This window comes from Budorcas taxicolor, chromosome 14 (genome assembly GCF_023091745.1).
Source record: "Budorcas taxicolor isolate Tak-1 chromosome 14, Takin1.1, whole genome shotgun sequence".
NCBI classification, from domain to species: domain Eukaryota; kingdom Metazoa; phylum Chordata; class Mammalia; order Artiodactyla; family Bovidae; genus Budorcas; species Budorcas taxicolor.
The window spans coordinates 50,600,069-50,620,061 of record NC_068923.1 but is presented as its reverse complement, the minus strand read 5'-3'; the positions used below and the strand labels follow the sequence as shown (position 1 = coordinate 50,620,061).

General features: G+C 41.4%; 1 protein-coding gene across 1 annotated transcript in view; it reads right to left on the bottom strand.

Annotated features, from left to right (window-relative positions):
* Positions 1–3,535: 3,535 nt before the first annotated feature.
* The window catches only part of LY96 (lymphocyte antigen 96), a 32,294-nt gene continuing 15,836 nt past the window's right edge, over positions 3,536–19,993 (bottom strand). The window contains exons 3-5 of the mRNA XM_052651929.1: positions 15,567–15,695; positions 4,868–4,920; positions 3,536–3,947 (exon numbers count right to left, since the gene is read on the bottom strand). Coding sequence (XP_052507889.1) covers positions 3,849–3,947; positions 4,868–4,920; positions 15,567–15,695 — 281 coding nt within the window. The 3' untranslated portion in view covers positions 3,536–3,848. The remainder of the gene's footprint in view (positions 3,948–4,867; positions 4,921–15,566; positions 15,696–19,993) is intronic.

Here is a 19,993-nt window from a genome sequence, read left to right as displayed (position 1 = left end):
ACCAGGCAGCATCGGGGACTGGGGAATATCTGATAACCCATTTTGTAGCTCTGGAATCCTCTCAAGAGTTGAAGAGTCACAGAAAGAGCTATCACACATGAAGTACATAAAAAATATTTACATCAGGGATGCAAAGAATTTACCTCAAGTATTAAAAAGGTCAAGGAATCTTTCTGGCAAGGAAGGATCTTAAAGGGGAAGATTTGTGGAAGTGTTTTTAGAGGAAGCTGTGCTGTGACCCTCATCCCCAAGCCCCTCCCCTTAAGGGATGAAATAGAGGTAGGTAAAGACCTGCCCTCCTACCTCAAACCTTGGTGACTGGGGATTACACAGGGCACCACAGAGAGCATAATCAGTTCAGTTCAGTCCCTCAGTCATGTCCAACTCTTTGCGACCCCATGGACTGCAGCACACCAGGCTTCCCTGTCCATCACCAACTCCCAGAGCTTACTCAAACTCACGTCCAACAAGTCGGATATGAGTCCGACCAACCAATGCCATCCAACTCTCTCATCCTCTGTCATCCCCTTCTCCTCCTGCCTTCAATCTTTCCCAGCATCAGGGTCTTTTCCAATGAGTCACTTCTTTGTATCAGGCAGCCCAAGTATTGCAGCTTCAGCTTCAGCTCAGCATCAGTCCTTCCAATGAATATTCAGGACTGATTTCCTTTAGGATGGACTCATTGGACTTCCTTGCAGTCCAAGGGAGTCTCAAGAGTCTTCTCCAACACCACAGTTCAAAAGCATCAATTCTTCAGGGCTCAGCTTTCTTCATAGTCCAACTCTCACAGCCATACATGACCACTGGAAAAACCATAGCTTTGACTAGATGGACCTTTGTCAGCAAAGTAATGTCTCTGCTTTATAATATGCTGTCTAGGTTGGTCATAGCTTTTCTTCCAAGGAGCAAGCGTCTTTTAGTTTCATGGCTGCAGTCACCATCTGCAGTGATTTTGGAGCCTAAACAATGTCTGTCACTGTTTCCATTGTTTTCCCATCTATTTTCCATGAGGTGATGGGACCAGATGCCATGATCTTAGTTTTTTGAATGTTGAGTTTTAACAGTATGAAAAGGCAAAAAAAAAAAAAAAAGAAGAAGAAGAAGAAGAAGAAGGAGAGAGAGAGAAAGAGCTTGATAATGACCCCCAGATTTAAATGGCACAAGATTGGAATCAATGTTTGGGGACTCTCTATTGGTGACATTATCAAATCACAGACCCCCACTCTGCAAAATCCAAAAGTCAGCACTCAGTCTTCATCTTATTTAACAGATGAGCAGATCAAAATCATTGAAAGAGCTTCTTCACCTGACTTCCAACAGGCTAGCATTCCAGGTTTTCTCTTACTTCCATGGCCACTCCCTCTCTTCTGCTGACTTCTGCTACACCTCACCCCCAACCCCGATGAGGGAGAACCCCAAGGCTCGATCCTTGGACCTCTTATTTTCTCTGTCAACCCTTCTCTCTACATGTTGGCAACTTCCAAATGTCCATCTCCATCTCCAACTCTCTCCTGAACTTCAAATTCATTTATCCACTGCCTTCCCAAAGTCTCCACTTGGATTAATAGACATCTCAACATGTCCAAAACAAAGTTCTTGATTTTTCTCGCCTAAAACATGCTCCTCCCTGGCTTCCCCATCGCAAGTAATGGCAACTCTATCCTATTTGGAATCATCCCTGACTCCTCTCTTTGTTTCACACTCTACCATCCAACTCATCAGCGGAAGTATTTTTGGAGTTGTCTCAACTTTCAGAATATATCCAGCTTAGATCATTTATCATCACTTCCTCCATCACCTTTCACATAGATTACTCAAAATCCTCTCAACTTCCTCCTCCTTCCTTCCCTACTTAGATGGTCGCAAAAAGCTTCCTGTTTTTTCCCACATCTAAGTAGACAGCTGCCTTTTCAAAATGTGAACCAATGTCATTCTCTCTCAAAGAAACCTCCAGGAACTTTCCATCTCATTCAGAGCAACAGTCAAAGTCCTAAGAATGGCCCATCAAACTCCACAGCACATGCCTACCACCCCCAACACACACATCTCTCTGACGACATCTCCCCACACGCCCTTCATTTGAACAGCTCCCTGGTTCCTCCTCAAGGAAGAACACACTCCAACCCTGGGCCCTTGAAATCAGCTGTTCTCTCAACTACAAAGACTTTACTTCTAGAAAGCCACATGGGCTGCTCCCTCATCTCTTTCAAATATCATCTTCTTGGTGGGGCCTTTCCTGACCACCCTATCTGAAAGTAAAACCATATCACCTCCCCACGTCCATCCCTACCCTCTTCCCTGCTTTATTGTTGTTCACGGGTGCTTAGCACACCATGTTTGCTTCTAAAGTAACTTAGTTGCCAGTCTCTTCCCACAAAAATATAAACTCAATAAGAACTGGAATATTTCTTATCTGGGTTGTTAAATGCTGTACCCCCAGCATCCAGCCTGACATATAGCAGGTGCTCAATAAGTTTTTGTTAAATGACTGCATGAATACTGTTCTATAGATAATGTATTATTTGAATATTTTATAAGAAGAAAATGTTTGTTTAACCATTCAACAAACATGGATTCAGAGCAAATTCAAGCTTAAGTACTATGCTAGGTGCTAGTCAAGAGTGGTAAGCAAAACTAAGCTGACTACCCTGCCTGTGATAACAAAAGGAGTGTTAAGAACCGGAAGGAAGTAACCTAGGTCAACAAAAGCGTATCACAAAGTAAGCCGGCCCCTGCCTGGATGAGATAAAGGTGGGTGGAGGAAAGGGATCTGGGGGACCAAGACAGCCACAGGAGACTGAAAGCCTGGCTCCATGTGACACAGTTTCTGTGCAGTTTTACTCAGGACTGCCCCTGCCCAGTATCAAAAGTGTAATAGGTGTGCTGCACGCTACCTGATGAGAATTCCCTGAGAAAGTAGCATTTGAGCCAATGAAGATCCACCTCTATTACTGATAAGGGATAAGGGTCAGGTAGAGTAGATGCATGTAACTGAAGCAGAGGGAACTGTGTGGGTGAAGGCTCTGGAGTAGGAGGGAGTATGGCACATTCTGGAACACAGAGAGCAAGGGAAGGGTGGTGGGGAAAGGGGCTGGGGAGGGAAAAGGTGGGTAGGGACTAGCAGACCCTCCAAAAGATTCCAACTTTATCCCAAATGGGATCAAAAGCCTTAGGAGGGGCTTGTTTTTGTTTTCTTCCAGGTGCACCATGAGCTGTATTTTGAAAGTATTATTGAAAGTGCCTCTGTGAAGGATAACTTACCTGAGATACCTGACCAGGTGTAGGGTGGTTAGTCAGGAGGCAGCAGAGGAGTCCAGGCAACCAATGCTGGCAACAACAATGCATCTGTTCCAAACAATGCTTTGTTCCAAAGCAGATGCAGAAAATTGAGAGAAGACGAGCAACTGGAGAGATTACATTTATTACCTGTGTGCTACAGGCTGAATTGTGAATTCTCATAATTCACATGCTGAAGCCCTAACCCCAGTACCTCTGAAGGTGACTAGATTTGGAGACAATTAAGGTAAAATGATGTCACTCGGATAGGCCCTAAACCAGTGGCTGGTGTCCTTATGAGAGATTAGGGTTACATGCCCAGAGGGAAGATGACGTGAGGACATAGGGAGACAAAGGCCATCTACAAGCCAAGGAGAGAGGCCTCAAAAGGAACCCAATCGGCTGACAATTGGATCTCAGATTTCTAGCTTCCAGAGCAAAATAAATCTTGTTTAGGCCACCTGGTCTGTGGTATTTGCTATGGCAGACCTAGAAAACACATACACAGTGTAAAAAATATTTTAAGTGAAGAATAAAACTTTTGAAAAATAAAAGCAAATACTTGATTTATTCTAATTGAAATCAGGGTAATGTATGATAGTAAAGTTCAAGCAAAAGAGCTTTTCTTCAGTGTTCCCCTCGATGGCTTCTGTAATACAGTTGTATTGTCCCTAAAATGAAATACAAGTAATATAAAATGTTAGATGCTTCTATCTTGTAAGACTTTTATAAGAATTTTGTCTTACTAGCAGAAAGCTACTTAATACTTTCTCAGTTTTCTAGACTAGCCTACAAAATTTTCAAACATTAGAAATATTGATAATTTGAAACAAAATATGTATTATTAATGTTTATTTTTAAATAGTTAACCAAAAGTGAAATGTACAAAGTTTCATTGCACTTGTAATGCAAATATCTAAAATTGCCCATCATTATTACTCATGGAGGCAGTTACTGAGTTAAACACAATGGTCACAATAATGCTTGCACCCAAAGATTTTCATCACATTAACAATGAGCATTTGCATTACTTTTAGCAACGTATGTCGGAATTTAAAAAGACTTTTCTTGGGCTTTCCTTGTGGCACAGTGGTAAAGAATCCACCTGCCAGTGCAGGAGACATGGGTTTGATCCTTGGTCCAGGAAGATCCCACATGCCATGGAACAATTAAACCCATGTGCCACAACTCCCAAGCCCACAGGTGTCAACTACTGAAACCTGCTTTAGGGCCCATACTCCACAATAAGAGAAGCCACCAAAATGAGAAGCCTACACACTATGACTAGACAGTAGCCCCCACTCATTGCAACTAGAGAAAAGCCTGTACAGCAACAAAGACCCAGCATAGCCAAAATTAAATAAAATTAATTTTTTAAAAAAAGGGTTTCCTTTGGTGTAAGTTTTCTATTTTTCCATATTCTACAGAAAGAATAAATAGCAAAATATACAAAATCAAAAAAAGTTAAAAAAATCTTGAACATCTTAATCTTGAATCAATATTTTTAGAAGTTATGGATTGCTTTTTTCAAATTCTTAACACATCTGTTACAACAAAACATTAAAGAAGTACAAAACAACTTGAACAATACCTTAGAAAATCGTATTCCCCTGAAGGAGAATTGTATTGTTGTGTTCACAGTCTCTGCAACCAAAATACAAAAAGTTATTGGCCAATATTAGGTCATTTTGGTTTTTTTTGTAGTATGACATGCATGCAGGAGATGTAAGAGACACAGGTTCAATCCTTGGGTCAGGAAGATCCCCTGGAGGAGAGCATGGCAACCCACTCCAATATTCTTGCCTGGAGAATCCCATGGACAGAACAGCCTGGTGGGCTGCAGTCCATAAGGTTGCAAAGAGTCGGACATGACTGAAGCTACTTAGCACACACACACAGTATGATATGTACCTTTTATAATTTGACTACTGGCAAAAGTAATCCAAGCAAAATTGTAGAGAAATAACGAATCTTATCCCCTGTCTATGATTCCCCTGTGGCTTCCTCTGCCACCCTGAGCCCCTCTCAGTGTCAGCCTGTATCTCATTCCCTAGTGGACACAAACTTGTAAGGCCCACTGGTCTCAATAATGAATGAATGAATGATGAACAGGCTAGTGCTAATATGCTTCATCCCACATTACATGTGTGCATGTTTATTGTTTGCTGCTTCTCAGCAGGAAATGATAAAAAAAAATCTTCCTAAAGGTGGAGGAGAGTTTTGGGAGACAGCCAGGATATCAAAGTTCCTTTCAACCCCACCGCTGAGAAGCCTAGGAAAGCAGTCACTGTTGAAATGCATAGTCATGGGCCTGGCCCCACAGAAGCTGTGGGAAACAGAAATTCAGGGAAAACCACTGATCCAGTCAGAAACAACAAAGGAGTGAACTTAAAGAGCAGGGATAGAAAGAAAAATGCTTTGAATCTCTAACAAGCAATAGTGACCAAAAATCTTTTAAATTTTTTTATTTATTTGTTTTTATCTTTGGCTGTGCTGGGTCTTCATTCCTGCACAGGCTTTTCTCAAGTTGCAGTAAGGGAGGGCTACTCTCCAGCTGTGGTGCATGGGCTTCTCATTTCAGTGGTTTCTCTTATTGTAGAGCATGGGCCCTAGAGCATGCAGGCTTCGGTAATTCACACACACAGGCTTACTAGCTGTGGCACATGGGTTCTAGAACATAGGCTCAATAGTTGTGGTGCACAGGTTTAGTTGCTCTGAAGCATGTGGTATCTTCTGGGACCAACAACTGAACCTGTATCTCCTGCATTAGCAGGCAGATTCTTTACCACTGAGCCATCAGGAAAGCCCCAAAAATCTTTTTTAAAGTAATAAAAATAGCCAAATGCAAACTATAATGATTACTGTTCTCTGAGTTGGCTAAAGACAATCCTTAATAGCAAATGATTGAATAATGTCTGTATATATACCTTCTTTTTCCCAAATAAGGGTTTATTTATTTGCTTCTGGGAGTATTCTTATTAGGAGTGTTTATACATTGAGAAAATTGGCTCTTGAATTCAGTAAAGTGACCATATCTTAACAATCTCAGGATCTTTCATTTAAGATTAATCAAATTCAAATTTAATAGTTCAACAAATATTTATTGAAAGCCTACTCTGCACCAGGGACTGGGGAGACAAGGTTAGTAAATACCATCCTTCCCCTCAAAGAGTGAAAGTCTCCTGGAACACAGACATGCAAATAAACCAGTACAAATTCACTGTGCAATGAAAAGATGCAGTAAGGATGAAGGCAGGATAGTTTTTTATTAAGAGTGATACTTCTGGGGCCTGACCTGCTTGAATTGTAATCCCAGCTCCTCTACTTAGTCAGTATATGACCTTGGGCAAGTCACTTAACTTGTCTGTGCCTCAGCGAAATGACAATGGATAATAATGTCTATTTCATAAGATTACTATGAGGGTGTCGAGTGAAAAAAATGCACAGCCTATAGTTGAGAACTATATTTTATACGGTAGACATACTGAGGACTTAAGCCCAGAACACAGCCTCTCAGATAGCTCACAGGGACTGCTCCAAAGAGATAAGGGAGGAGCCAGAATACATAGGAATTCTTGCAAAATAAAAAAAAAAAGCTGAGGTAGTTGGAACATCAAAAGATTCCTATCAAAGAAAATCTAGATGTTCCTATTAAAGAACATCTCAGGTTCATGAATTTAGCACTTTTCTATGTATGGGAAGATGCTCATCGAATCTTTCCTTTGATATGTACCTCAGATATGCCCTAGATCTGAGGGCCAGTATCTTGTTCTCTCCATCCTCAGTCCCCTCACAGTCTCCTTTGAGGGAAGGGGTGGGAGCAGCTGCAGTGGCTGATGGCTTAATGGCCACAATATCCTCTGTTTATTGATGGAAGGTGACATTCTTTGTAGACCAAGAGCTATAGAAGTTAATACATGTAAGTGCTCAGAACAATGTCTCATTAAATATTATTAACATTCAAACGTTATCTATTATAATATTAAATGTTACTCCTTTCTATAACCCCCATCTTGTGAATAATAATGATGATGTTATTAATATTATCAATGATGTTATTAATATTCTCATTGGTGTTAATGTTATCATGACAATTGAACTGACATAAAAGATGGGAAGGTAAGTAGGGGGTATATTCCAGGTGGTTGGAAAAAGAGGAGCAAAGGCAGGAAGGTGAAAATCAATATTCTGATAGTTTACAGGTATGCCTGAAAGGGGCTCAGTGTCATTAAAGCAAAGAAGCAGCAAGAGTGCGAAGAAGTAAAATTGAAGACGTTAGCACGAATTGACTCAGACTCCACGGGAAGAGAATGGTGGTGATGGGGAAACAACCAAGGGTGTGAATCAGTCAGATTTTGTTTATAGAGAGTTGAGTCACATGACTGTGCAGTAGCTGGATTTAAGGGGACACTGAAAGTCAGGGAGACCAGTCAGAGCCCAGGAGGCAGTGATAACGGTGAAGAGACAGGAGGTAAAGACCCCTCATGACCTCCACCCCAGGTAACCTCCCTCATCACGCTCTACCTAGTTATCCTGCTGCTTTCCTTGAGAGCACGTACTATAAAATGAACCTCATTTCATTTTCATCTTTATCTTCTTTCATGACTTAGTGACCATCTTATTTCCTCCACTGCTCTACAAACTCCATGAGGACAGGGGCTGTGCTTTGGCCACTTCTGAATTTCCAGCTCTTGGTACTACCTGGTCCCTGCACACTTGGCTCTAAGACCAGTTACATAATTTGCAAGGCTAAGCACAAACTGAAAATAGGGACCCAGGGACTTCCCTGATGGTCTAGGGGCTAAGACTCCACTCCCAGTGTAGAGGGCCCAGGTTTCATTTGATCCCTGATCAGGCAACTAGATTCTACAGGCCACAACAGACCCAGCACAGCCGAACAACCAACTAAACATATTTTTAAAAAAGAAGGAAAATGGGAGGGGGCACTTATTTAGAAAGCTGGGGAAACATCCATTAAAGATACTAAAATATAAAGTTTTTCCCCTCTTTCACAGTCTGTCTTTCTCCCTCTAAATTTGCCATGATAGTTTTTTTTTAATCTTTTTTTCTTTCAGTTTTACTGAAAGAGATGTGATTGACACAGCACAGAAGTTTATGGTGTAGAGCATAACAACTTAACTTACACATGGCGCTAAATAATTACCACAGTAATTCATCACCTTATAAAACCAAAAATAGTCTTTTTTCCCTTGTGATAAGAGCTTTCAGGATCTACTCTCTTAGAAACTTACAAAGAAACCACACATCAGTGCTAACTACAGTTACTGCCATAGTTTTAATTTGCTATTTAATCTATTCAAAATAAAACAAAATTTTAAATTATTAGCATGAATTTTACCATTCCTCTTTATATTGTATAATGTCAATTGTAAACACAAATATCAGAGCATTTAACTCCAAGGCAGAATCACTGAAGTTTCACAATTTGTATTTCATGGCTCATCCCCAGAAAGTGCCTAAAGCTGGTCAGAAGAAACTGTTACAAGCCAAACTCAGAAAATTCAGAAGGAGGTTGAGAAGGTCCTCCAGTCATAGAAGAATCCGAGGCAATATGTTCCCTGCACCAGTCACAAGGTAAGTGTAGAAGTTCGCAGGCACCCAGGGGCTGCTCCATAATGATGGGAGATGGCATGAGAGTAGGGGAAACCTGTGCAAACTGTGGGCCTGACAATTAGTTGACAGGATCCCACTGCTGCTGCCAGATGCCTCATACTCCAGAGGAGGGCTGCTGCTGCTGCTGCTGCTAAGTCGGTTCAGTCATGCCGACCCTGTGCGACCCCATAGACGGCAACCCACCAGGCTCCCCCGTCCCTGGGATTCTCCAGGCAAGAACACTGGAGTGGGTTGCCATTTCCTTTTCCAATGCATGAAAGTGAAAAGTGAAAGTGAGGTCGCTCAGTCGTATCTGACTCTTTGCGACCCCATGGACTACAGGCTCCTCTGTCCATGGGATTTTCCAGGCAAGAGTACTGGAGTGGGATGCCATTGCCTTCTCCTCCAGAGGAGGGCAGGGAAGCCAAATCAGGCATCTTTCTCTACCACAGGCCTGCAGACCCACACATGACCCTCAAAGGCTTTGCAACCTCCATAAAATACCTCCATAAGTTACCTGCTGTAGGGGAGACCGTCTGGTCCTCATCTAGTCACCCACTAAACAGTGCCATGGTGCGGCCAGTCCAGGTGGGATGGTCACTGCATACCTCACCCCAGACACTGCAGGATACCATGCCTGACCCTGACCCTCCCAGCTCCAGGCCTTCACCAGGGGTAGAGGGTAACAGATGCCACCAGATGGAACAAGATGGGGGATGCCAGGAAGGGACCAGGGTGCCAACAGGGCAGTGAACAGCAGGAAACCAAGAACCTGTCCGGGGTAGGTGGGCACATATACCACTGTCCCATCACACTTTGTATACAAAACACACACTCAAAGACAAAATGGCTAAGAATCTCAAGACTGCGATCCCAGAATAGTAAAGCCCAAATGTGAAGACCTCCCGAGTATACGGCCCTGGTTGTGAAGTGAACACTGTCAACTTTGTAAGAGAGAGTGATGGATGGGACTACAGTTTGAGGAAGAAATCAAGAGTAGCTCCCAAGGGACTTTTCTGATGGTTAAGACCCCGTGCTTCCACTGCAGGGGGCATGGGTCTGATCCCTGGTCAGGGAACTAAGAATTTGCATGCTGCATGGTGCAGCCAAAAAAAAAGTAACTCCCAAATTTCTATTTGGGAAATTTGCCTGAATGTCTACCAGGTCAGGTGAGAAGAAGGAGCTCTAACCTCGTCTGTGGGGCAGCCCTCTTTTTCAACTGTTTTTCTTTCCAAGAAAGACATATCTCCCATTCTCCTCTTATAGGGAGGTAATGTGAAGCCTCTTGAAGAAGCCAAGACAGAAACAAGGCAGGGTCAGCGAAAAGGAAGACAGAACCTCAGCTTAGACTCTTCTCTGCTCTTCCCAAAAGGTACCCACCTAGCTCACTGGTGGTCCAGTCCCGGTTTCCTATGCAGCACATAGGACCCAAGCCTCAGATGGTGTTATGGGTTGCAAAGTGTCCCCCCAACAGATATTCAAGTCTAAACCCCCAGTACCTTGAACACAGACTTATTTGGAAATAGGATTTTTGCCGATGGTCAAGTTAAGATGAGGTAATTAAGGTGGGTCCTAATTGAATATAACTGTGTCCTTATACGGAGAAGGCAATGGCAGCCCACTCCATTACTCTTGCCTGGAAAATCCCATGGCTGGAGGATCCTGGTAGGCTGCAGTCCATGGGGTCGCAAAAAGTCAGATACGACTGAGCGACTTCACTTTTACTTTTCCCTTTCATGCATTGGAGGAGGAAATGGCAACCCACTCCAGTGTTCTTGCTTGGAGAATCCCAGGGACAGGGGAGCCTGGTGGGCTGCCGTCTCTGGGGTCGCACAGAGTCAGACACGCCTGAAGTGACTTAGCAGCAGCAGCAGCAGTGTCCTTATCAAAAGGGCTAATTTGGACATGCAGACCAACATGTATAGAAGGAAGACCACACAAGGAGATATAGGAGAAAGATGGTCATCTACAAGGCAAGAATCTCCTCGGGCCCCCTCAGCTAGGAGGGAGGCCGGGAGCAGATACTTCCTAACCAAGAGGCTTCAGGGGAAGCACAATCCTGCCAACACCTTGGTCTGTGACTTCTAGCTTCCATAGCTGTTAGACCATAATCTGTTGTTCTAAGCCATCCAATTCTTGGTACTTTGTTACAGAAACCCTAGCAAAATCCTGAAAACAGGGCTAACAGACATTAAATTTAAAATGCCTTTGAAATATCCATTTATTTATTCAAAAATGTGTTTTTTAAAGAAATGAAGATGTGTGTGTGTATTTATGTGTAAGAAGTGGAAAGATTATGTGTAATTTTTATCTCCAGTTCAGTTCAGTTCAGTCATTCAATCGTGTCTGACTCTTCGCGACCCCATGAACCGCAGCACACCAAGCCTCCCTGGCCATCACCAGCTCGCGGAGTCCACATGAACCCACGTCCATTGAGTCAGTGATGCCATCCAACCATCTCATCCTCTGTCATCCCCTTCTCTCCTGCCCTCAATCTTTCCCAGCATCAGGGTCTTTTCAAATGAGTCAGCTCTTTGCATCAGGTGGCCAAAGTGTTGGAGTTTCAGCTTTAACATCAGTCCTTCCAATGAACACCCAGGACTGATCTCCTTTAGGATGGACTGGTTGGAACTTCTCTCAGTCCAAGGGACTAGCAAGAGTCTTCTCCAACACCACAGTTCAAAACCATCAATTCTTCGGCGCTCAGCTTTCTTCACAGTCCAGCTCTCACATCCATACATGACCACTGGAAAAATCATAGCCTTGACTAGACGGACCTTTGTTGGCAAAGTAATGTCTCTGCTTTTTAATATGCTGTCTAGGCTGGTCATAACTTTCCTTCCAAGGAGTAAGCGTCTTTTAATTTCATGGCTGCAATCACTGTCTGCAGTGATTTTGGAGCCCAGAAAAATAAAGTCAGCCACTGTTTCCACTCTTTCCCCATCTATTTGCCATGAAGTGATGGGACCAGATGCCATGATCTTAGTTTACTGAATGTTGAGCTTTAAGCCAACCTTTTCACTCTCCTCTTCCACTTTCATCAAGAGGCTTTTTAGTTCCTCTTCGCTTTCTGCCACAAGGGTGGTATCATCTGCATATCTGAGGTTATTGATATTTCTCCCAGCAATCTTGATTCCAGCCTGTGCTTCCTCCAGCCCAGTGTCTTTTTGATGTACTCTGCATATAAGTTAAATAAGCACGGTGACAATATACAGACTTGACGTACTCCTTTTCCTATTTGGAACCAGTCTGTCATTCCATGTCCAGTTCTGACTGTTGCTTCCTGACCTGCATACAGATTTCTCAAGAGGCGGGTCAGGTGGTCTGGTATTCCCATCTCTTCAAGAATTTTCCACAGTTTATTCACTTGCCCATATTCTTTAAGTATCACATCCTAAAAATGTATGACCTTTGTAACAACAACAAGTCATTGAGTATGTTCCTTACTTATTTGATTTGCGAAATTTCAAAGGTCTGCTGATAGCATCAATGCTTCTTAAATCAGAATGTCCTGATCTCTAGGCCCATGTACTTAGCTGCCAAGTGAGTTTCTTTATCTGAATGTTCCCAAATTACCTTGAGCCCAACATGCCAAACCAGAACCCACTATCTCTCTCTTTAAAAATCTGTCCCTTCCTTTTACACACATCATTTCCAATCATGGCACATCTATCCATCCAATCAACACCCTGGAGTAGTTCTTGGTTTATTTGATGTTTACCTGCCACATCAAATCAGTCAGCAGTCCCACCACTCCTGTCTTCCAAAATACTCTCTTTCATCTCCTTCTCTTTACTCCCAGGGCCTCCCTCATGGTCCCTGACACAGCCTCCCAGCTGCATTTCCTTCCATCCAAGTTTCTTATCTCAGCCAAAACCCACCTCCTTCTGAGACAGGTTGGGACCTGGGAACCATTGCTATAGTATCTACACCTGGACAAATGTCTCCTCTAGCAACAAAACAGAAAGAAACTATAAGGGACTAAAAATAATTCCACGCATGCACAGTTGGGGCAAATTATGCACAATAGGATACAAAAAGGCGAAAAAACCCAACTGCCATTTCTGAAGAGCCAGGAGCAAAAACAGGATGTTGGGAGCAAAAACAGGGTATTGCACTTTTGTCCCCTGCACTCAACACCACCAAAGGAGTAGGCAAACTACCTAAGTAACTTCTCTGTCCTATCCCGGTGTGTTAGGTGCTCAGTCATGTCCATCTCTTTGCTACCCAATGGACTGTAGCACCCCCACCCCACCGCCCCACCCCCCCATCCCCCCACCCCCCACCAGGCTCCTCTTGTCCATGGAATTCTCCAAGCAAGAGTACTGGAGTGGGTAACCATTTCTTTCTCCAGGGTATCTTCCTACTCTCAGTCCATATAAGGAACCAGCTGGCCCCTCCTCAGAGAGTAAGCAAAGGAATTTGTTACTGATTTTCACTTCCCCTGGCTGCTGGGGCCTCAATGAAGATTTACCGAATTTCCTGCCTAGCCTCTTATTGTGGGTAACAGTTCCACAGGGACACTAGTTATCTGCAAAAATGGAAACCTTGTTGGGTCACCCCTACCCACTAACAACAAGATTCAGGCTGGTATTTAACCCATGATTTACGCTACCCTGGCCCCTTTTCTAGGCTCATCTCCAATTTCCCACAAATACATTCTGCTCGAGCTACAAAAAAGCTACTCTCCAGGGACTTCCCTGGTGGTCCAATGGCTAAGACTCCAATTCAGGGGCCCTGGGTTTGATCCCTGGTCAGGGAAGTTGATCCCACATGCCACAACTAAGACCCAGTGCAGCCAAATAATTAAATAAAAACTTTTTTGAAAAAGCTACTCTCCAACTATATTCTTTCCTGGCTAGACAAGTTTGCGTATGCTGTTTCTTCTCAGGGAATGTCGTTTTTCCTTACTCTCTAGGGTTCTTAGATTTAAGACTCTAATAAAATAGTCTCTGAAGCCTCATGAGTTCTCCTGTCACAGTAAGTTGATAACTATGCAACTAAAACTAAGAGCATATAATCTATTAGCATTTATGACATTTCATTGTAACATTAGTTACCATGACTATCTTTCCCAGAACAAGGTGACCTGAAGAAAGAGAACCTACGGATGGACTTTGAATCACCACAACTGAAATCATGATTTGCTCAGATTAAGTTCAGCAGATGTTTGTGGAAGGAAGGGAGGGGAAGTGGGAAGAAGCAGGCAGTCTGGGTTGAGTCTGATACATCTTCAATCATAAAAAAGTGAGACTTTGAAAATTCATATAAATGTCAACATAATCCCACAGAGATTAAGTAATTGTAAAACTGTTGTATGAGAGAAAAGGACACTTTTTAAACAGTAATCTGCCAAGAGAATATCTTTCACTTTTTTGTTGTCAGTGTTGCTTTTTTGGTGTTTTTTGGGGGGTGGGTGGGGGGTGGGTTTTGGCCATGTCATGCAGCTTGTGGAAACTTGGTTCCTTGACCAGGGATCAAATGCACACTACCTGCAGTAGAAGTGCAGAGCACTGACCACAGAACCACCAGAGAATTCCCAGGGATTTCTTTCAAAGAGAAAGAAAGTATGGTCCAGTGGAAGAGCAGTTCTTAGAGGCTACTCCATTACCGGATCTCCAAAAGACCAAGGGCACATTGCTGAACCACTGCAGACATTGGTTTCCTCCCTTATAAAAATGACAGGACTATAAAGTCAGGAACAAAAATGCACACTTAATCACCACAATTCTTGAATTCTCACACTGAGCACGCTACTAAAAATTTTTTTAAACACTAATTTTATCCTTAAAGCCACATAAAATTGGTTTTCTTGCCCCCATTTCTCAGAGAAGCAAAGTGAGGTTGAGAGAAGTTAAATAACACCCAAGGCCACTTTGCTGGTCAGCGGAAAAGCTGGGACACTGGCTCAGGTCTTTATAACTCTGAACCCAGACTCATAACAATGCCAGTTTCACAATCTGTATGTGGGTTGGGGGTGGCAGACAAGTTAGAGATGAGGAGAGATGGTTAAGCTATCTTAAAGCTTTATTTGTGTAGCAAGAGATTGATTCACTTAAAAACATTTTGTTTGGGGAAGGGGGCATGCTGCTGTGTTGTGGGATCTTAGTTCCCTAACCTGGGGTAGACTTTTCTAATTGTTTATGCTTTCCAATTTTTAGTAATGTGAAAATATAATATATAGAATTTTTTAACTGTTTAAAATACTACCTTAAAAATTATTATGGAAAAATTCATAGGTTTGCAATAAGTGATCTTTAAGGTCCTAAACTTTGAAATTTTATGATTCTGTGAATAACTCCAGGTGAAAAAGAGGGAGAAAAGACATTGAAGGAATCAATGTAACTGCATAGAAAAAGCTACTGTGTTTTTATGAAAAATAATAAATGCAATGTTTAGAAAACAAGAGCCATAACAAAGGGTTAACATACAATGTTTAGCTAAACAAGGTAAAAATTTCAATATCTCTTCAAACACACCCAAATAAGTGTCATCTTAATAATAATCCAATAACATAATTGTAAAATGTTGTTTAAGCTGTTAAAAGGAAAACATTGGGTGGAAATGAAGAATTATTATTAGAAAAGGAACTTCACATTTTTAAAGTTTTTAATTTTCACAGCACTCTCATAAGACATTATATTCTATTCTGATAGTAATGTGAATTGAATGCTTACCTCCCTTCAGAGCTCTGCAAAAGGAAAAATCATCATCATATCCTCGGCAAATAACTTCTTTGCGCAATGGGAAATTCATGTGCTTAGTAGATAGATAGATATTGAAGTATAAGCTCCTTATATCTCTTCCTTAAAGAGAAAAAAATTCATTAGCCCTTCAAATAAGGTATTTTTTAATAAATGTTTAATAACCAACATTGACTGTATACTTAAAATATGCCTTGTGCTTTTCCTACATTATTCACTTAATCATCATAACTACTTGTAATATAGATATCATTATCCTGTTTTGTAGATGAGAAAACTGTAGTTCTGAGAGGCCCACTAGTCGATTGTAATCAAATAGAATGTTCCACAGTGAGAATTATCTGTGCTATGCCAAACAATAGAAGAATCTATACTTTTGAGAAAACGATCAAACTGAAAATACAAAATTTCCAATTGTTGTCACAGTTCCACTAGGAGATTCAAAAGAAAGGGAAGGGAGAGGAAATAACAATAATCATAATCAATTCATGCCCACATTTTAGTAGTTTTGATGAACGATTCCTTGGAGGATAAAATTGAACCAGTTGATTACAACTTAAATAGATCAACTTTTTATTATTTCCTTAAGAATCTCCTTATTAACAATGAACATGGAAAATTCCAGGAAGAAATGCATTTGGCTCATCTCTTCTAAGTTATTCAGTTGGCCCAACTGGACAAGATGTACAATCTCTTTTATAATGAAAACAAGTGTCGTAACCACTCCTTTATGGAAAATATTTTCCTAATAAGGTCACCATGACTCATTGCAGTCGTAGTAAAAAAAAAAAAATTATATCTTTACCTTGAACTTGACTATGCTTAACAGAACTGTCACCTCCTTTCTCCAAACACTGTTCTTCCTTTGGTGTTGGTGCTGCCATTGACTCATTTTTCTTAGGGTTCTAACTTCAGTGCTTCTTAATTTCACACTGCATACTCTCCCCAGCTTTAAATACCACAAAGGGTAATAACTTCTAAATCATTGTGTTTGGTTTCAACTTTTCTTTTGAGCACCTGTCCTCTGTCCTCATTCAGTATCTCTACTCAAATGTCACTTATTACCACCCCCAATAGATCTCAAATTGATTTCCTCATCTTCATTACCAAATCAGCGCTAGAATTCTTAATCCTGGTAAATTCTCCTGGCCTCCCTGGCAAATTCTACTGGCCTCCTTTCATCCCCATTAATTAATTAAGTAATTATTGCTCAGTCGTGTCCGACTCTTTGCGACCCCATGGACTGTAGCCTATCAGGCTCCTCCATCCATGGGATTTTCCAGGCAAGAGTGCTGGAGTGGATTGCCATTTCCTTCTCCAGGGGATCTTCCCAACCCAGGACCACTATCTTAATGCAGGTCCTCATTACTCTGAGCCTACAGTACCAGCAAACTTCCTTGTTTGTCTCCATTTCTCTACTTTCAGGGTTAAATGTAGAGAAGGAGAACATCATACAGTCTGTTTCAAATAGTGGCCCTCATGGTCCACTCAATGGACTTGGACCTGAACCTCTCTCAAAGCAGGAATGTGTATGGAAGTTGAAGACCTGTTTTCATGGGGGATGTCTAGAGAAAAAGGCACATGGTAGCATGGCATCCAATGATGATGCAGAACAAAGAACCTTCTTCCATTTCTGTGTGGAACACACTGATTCTAGGCTTCAGTCGTTCCAAAAAAGAAAGTGTTACTTTGACATCTCAATACTTTACATCTTGAGAAGCGTCTTGCCCTTAGACATCACTGTAGTCATGTTAGAGTTCACTGTGGTCACTGTGAACAATGGTTGAAGTGAAGTATCACTTGCGTGCCTCAGCAGGTCAGGGATATCAATATGGATATTGGAGTGGGAGACTGGGACATGGTGGCTCTTGGGGCTTCGGTAAAGAGGACTGTTTTTGAGCTCACCTATGACAACTTTGGGAACTTCTGGAAATAACTTTGAGGAAGGTGTACGATCCAGCTGTATTTGTCAATTAGTTAATAGTGGCACACAATTCTATTAGCAAGGCTATGAAGTCTTAAAATAAATGATTTCCATTCCTAACCTATTTTTGGTTCAAGATTACGGTTATAGCTCTTACTGAATTTAAGCAGAGATAGGGCCACAAAAATATGGTTGATTTCTATTAATATGGCCCACAATTTCACACAGATGTTCTAGTATATTCTAGGGAAACCCGGGTCATAAAAGGAAAGCATTATAAAAAATATGACCAAATAATACTTTAATTACTGAATTAATATAATGTCACATAAATGTCATATCTACTAAATGATTAAAGTATTTGTGGTGGCCTTGGAGGTGTACTGCTCAAAACTCCCTTCCAAAGAATCTATGAGGAGGAGGGCAGCAGGCAGAGAGCCTCCAGCTACCGCACTTTCATTCAGAGACCAGATGCTCACAGTCTGCTCCTGTAACGACGGTAACACTAGAACCAGTCCACTCCTGCCTGTCATGGGACACGTGTGACACACAGAAGGCTCCCCACTTACCTTGCTGAGGGTGTCTCAGGGATTCATTTTAATCTGATGATCATCTTACCAAATTCTCCTTTCTTCTCTCTCATTTCAAAACTATTAGGCCAATCCAATACCTCAATCTGAATCTTCTCCTTGCCTGCTCTGGCTTCCTCTTTCCTTTACTGTTCATAAGAATTTCCCTCCCCAACCCCGACACCCTGCAAAAAATCCCTTGTATGTCTAATTCCTTCTTGGTATCTGAGTTTCAGAGAACCCTAAGTAAAACTGTGTTGTATTATTATTACTTGGATCTGGAAGGTCTGTTTCCTGTGTCTAAGGGCAATGGGCTTACTTGAAAATGAGGTCATTCATTATGTAAATAATCACTTCTGCAAACACACACAAATACCACAAAGGCCAGAAAACAAAACCTGAGAAAAAGAGGAAGAAATTGTAGGGCTTTCATTGGGCAAAAATTTAGATTATGTTAGGGGATTAAGGGATACATGCTACTATGTGTAAAATAAGCAACAAGGATATACCACACAGCACAGGGAAATATAGCTATTACTTTGTAACAACTTTAAATGAATTATAATCTATAAAAGTACTGAAACACTATGTTGTACACCTGAAATTACTATAATATTGTAAATCAACTACACTTCAGTAAAAAAATAAGTTTAGATTATTGCTTTCACCCTTGGCTAAGAAAGTAGAGCAAACGGTTCATTATTCTTTCCTCTGTGCTACCACTAAGCCTTACTGCTATCATTTCATTTATGGTAATATATTATCTACAGCTCTGTCTCTCCTGTTGCACGGAGAGATTCTTGAAGGTCAAGAGAAAGTCTTATTTATCAATGAATTTATAGTACATACCATAATATTTGAAATAAACTACACAATTACTCAGTATTTTTAAATGAATAATGCAGAAACAAAGTGTCAGGATACAGGTTAAATGATTAGATGCAGGAAAAGTAAAACATAAGTTTATTGTCTATCATTTCTGGATTCTCAACTACCCTTTTTCCTATAAGCTGGAGAACTACACTCAGGAATAAATGTTTCTTAAGCTTATTTATATAAAAGCACTTTTTTAAAGTATAAACTCCAAATATAAGCTAGGATGTAAATGATAATGGTGATGATGAAAAACAATAATGACAATGACGATGATTACAACTAAGTTTCCTGGGATCTTTACAGGCCACAACTGACTGGTAGGAAAGGATGAAAGTTGGTTTGGGGGGATTTTTTGGCTATGCTGTGTCTTCACTGCCGCACGTGGTCTTCCTCTAGTTGTGGCAAGCAGGGGCTTCTCATTGCAGTGGCTTCTCTTGTGGCAGAGTATGGGCCCTAGAGGCATACGGGTTCACAAGCTCTAGAGCACAGAGTCAGTAGCTGTGGTGCACAGACTTAGTTTCACGGTGGCTTGTGGGATCTTGCCTGACCAACCAGAGATCACACCCGTGTCTCCTGCATTGGCAGGCAGATTCTTAACCTCTGGACCACCAGAGAAGTCCCAGGAAGAAAGTTTTGTGTATTTTCATGGAGCCTTAGATCCAGCCCAATGCTATCACCATCATCCAATTAACTTTTACTAAGATGATAGCAAATAAAATCATAAAGAGGAAAAAGAAGAAATAACACAAAACGAAGCAAAAAGCATTGCTTCTTTTCATATCATCATCACCATATTTTTTTTTTAAAGTTCACGTTTAGGGAAAAAAGAAGTCCTGGATTGCTCAAATACAAATCTTTGACTCATGAAAACCCAACTTTACTTATCAGCTGAATAGCTAATAACTGACAAAGGATATAGGTAGTAGATGGTTAGAAGTTTCAAATTGTTTCCATTTTTACCATGCCATTATATATAATCCCTCCGCATGAGTGTGAGCAAGCCTAGTGACTTGATTCTAAAAAATAGAAAA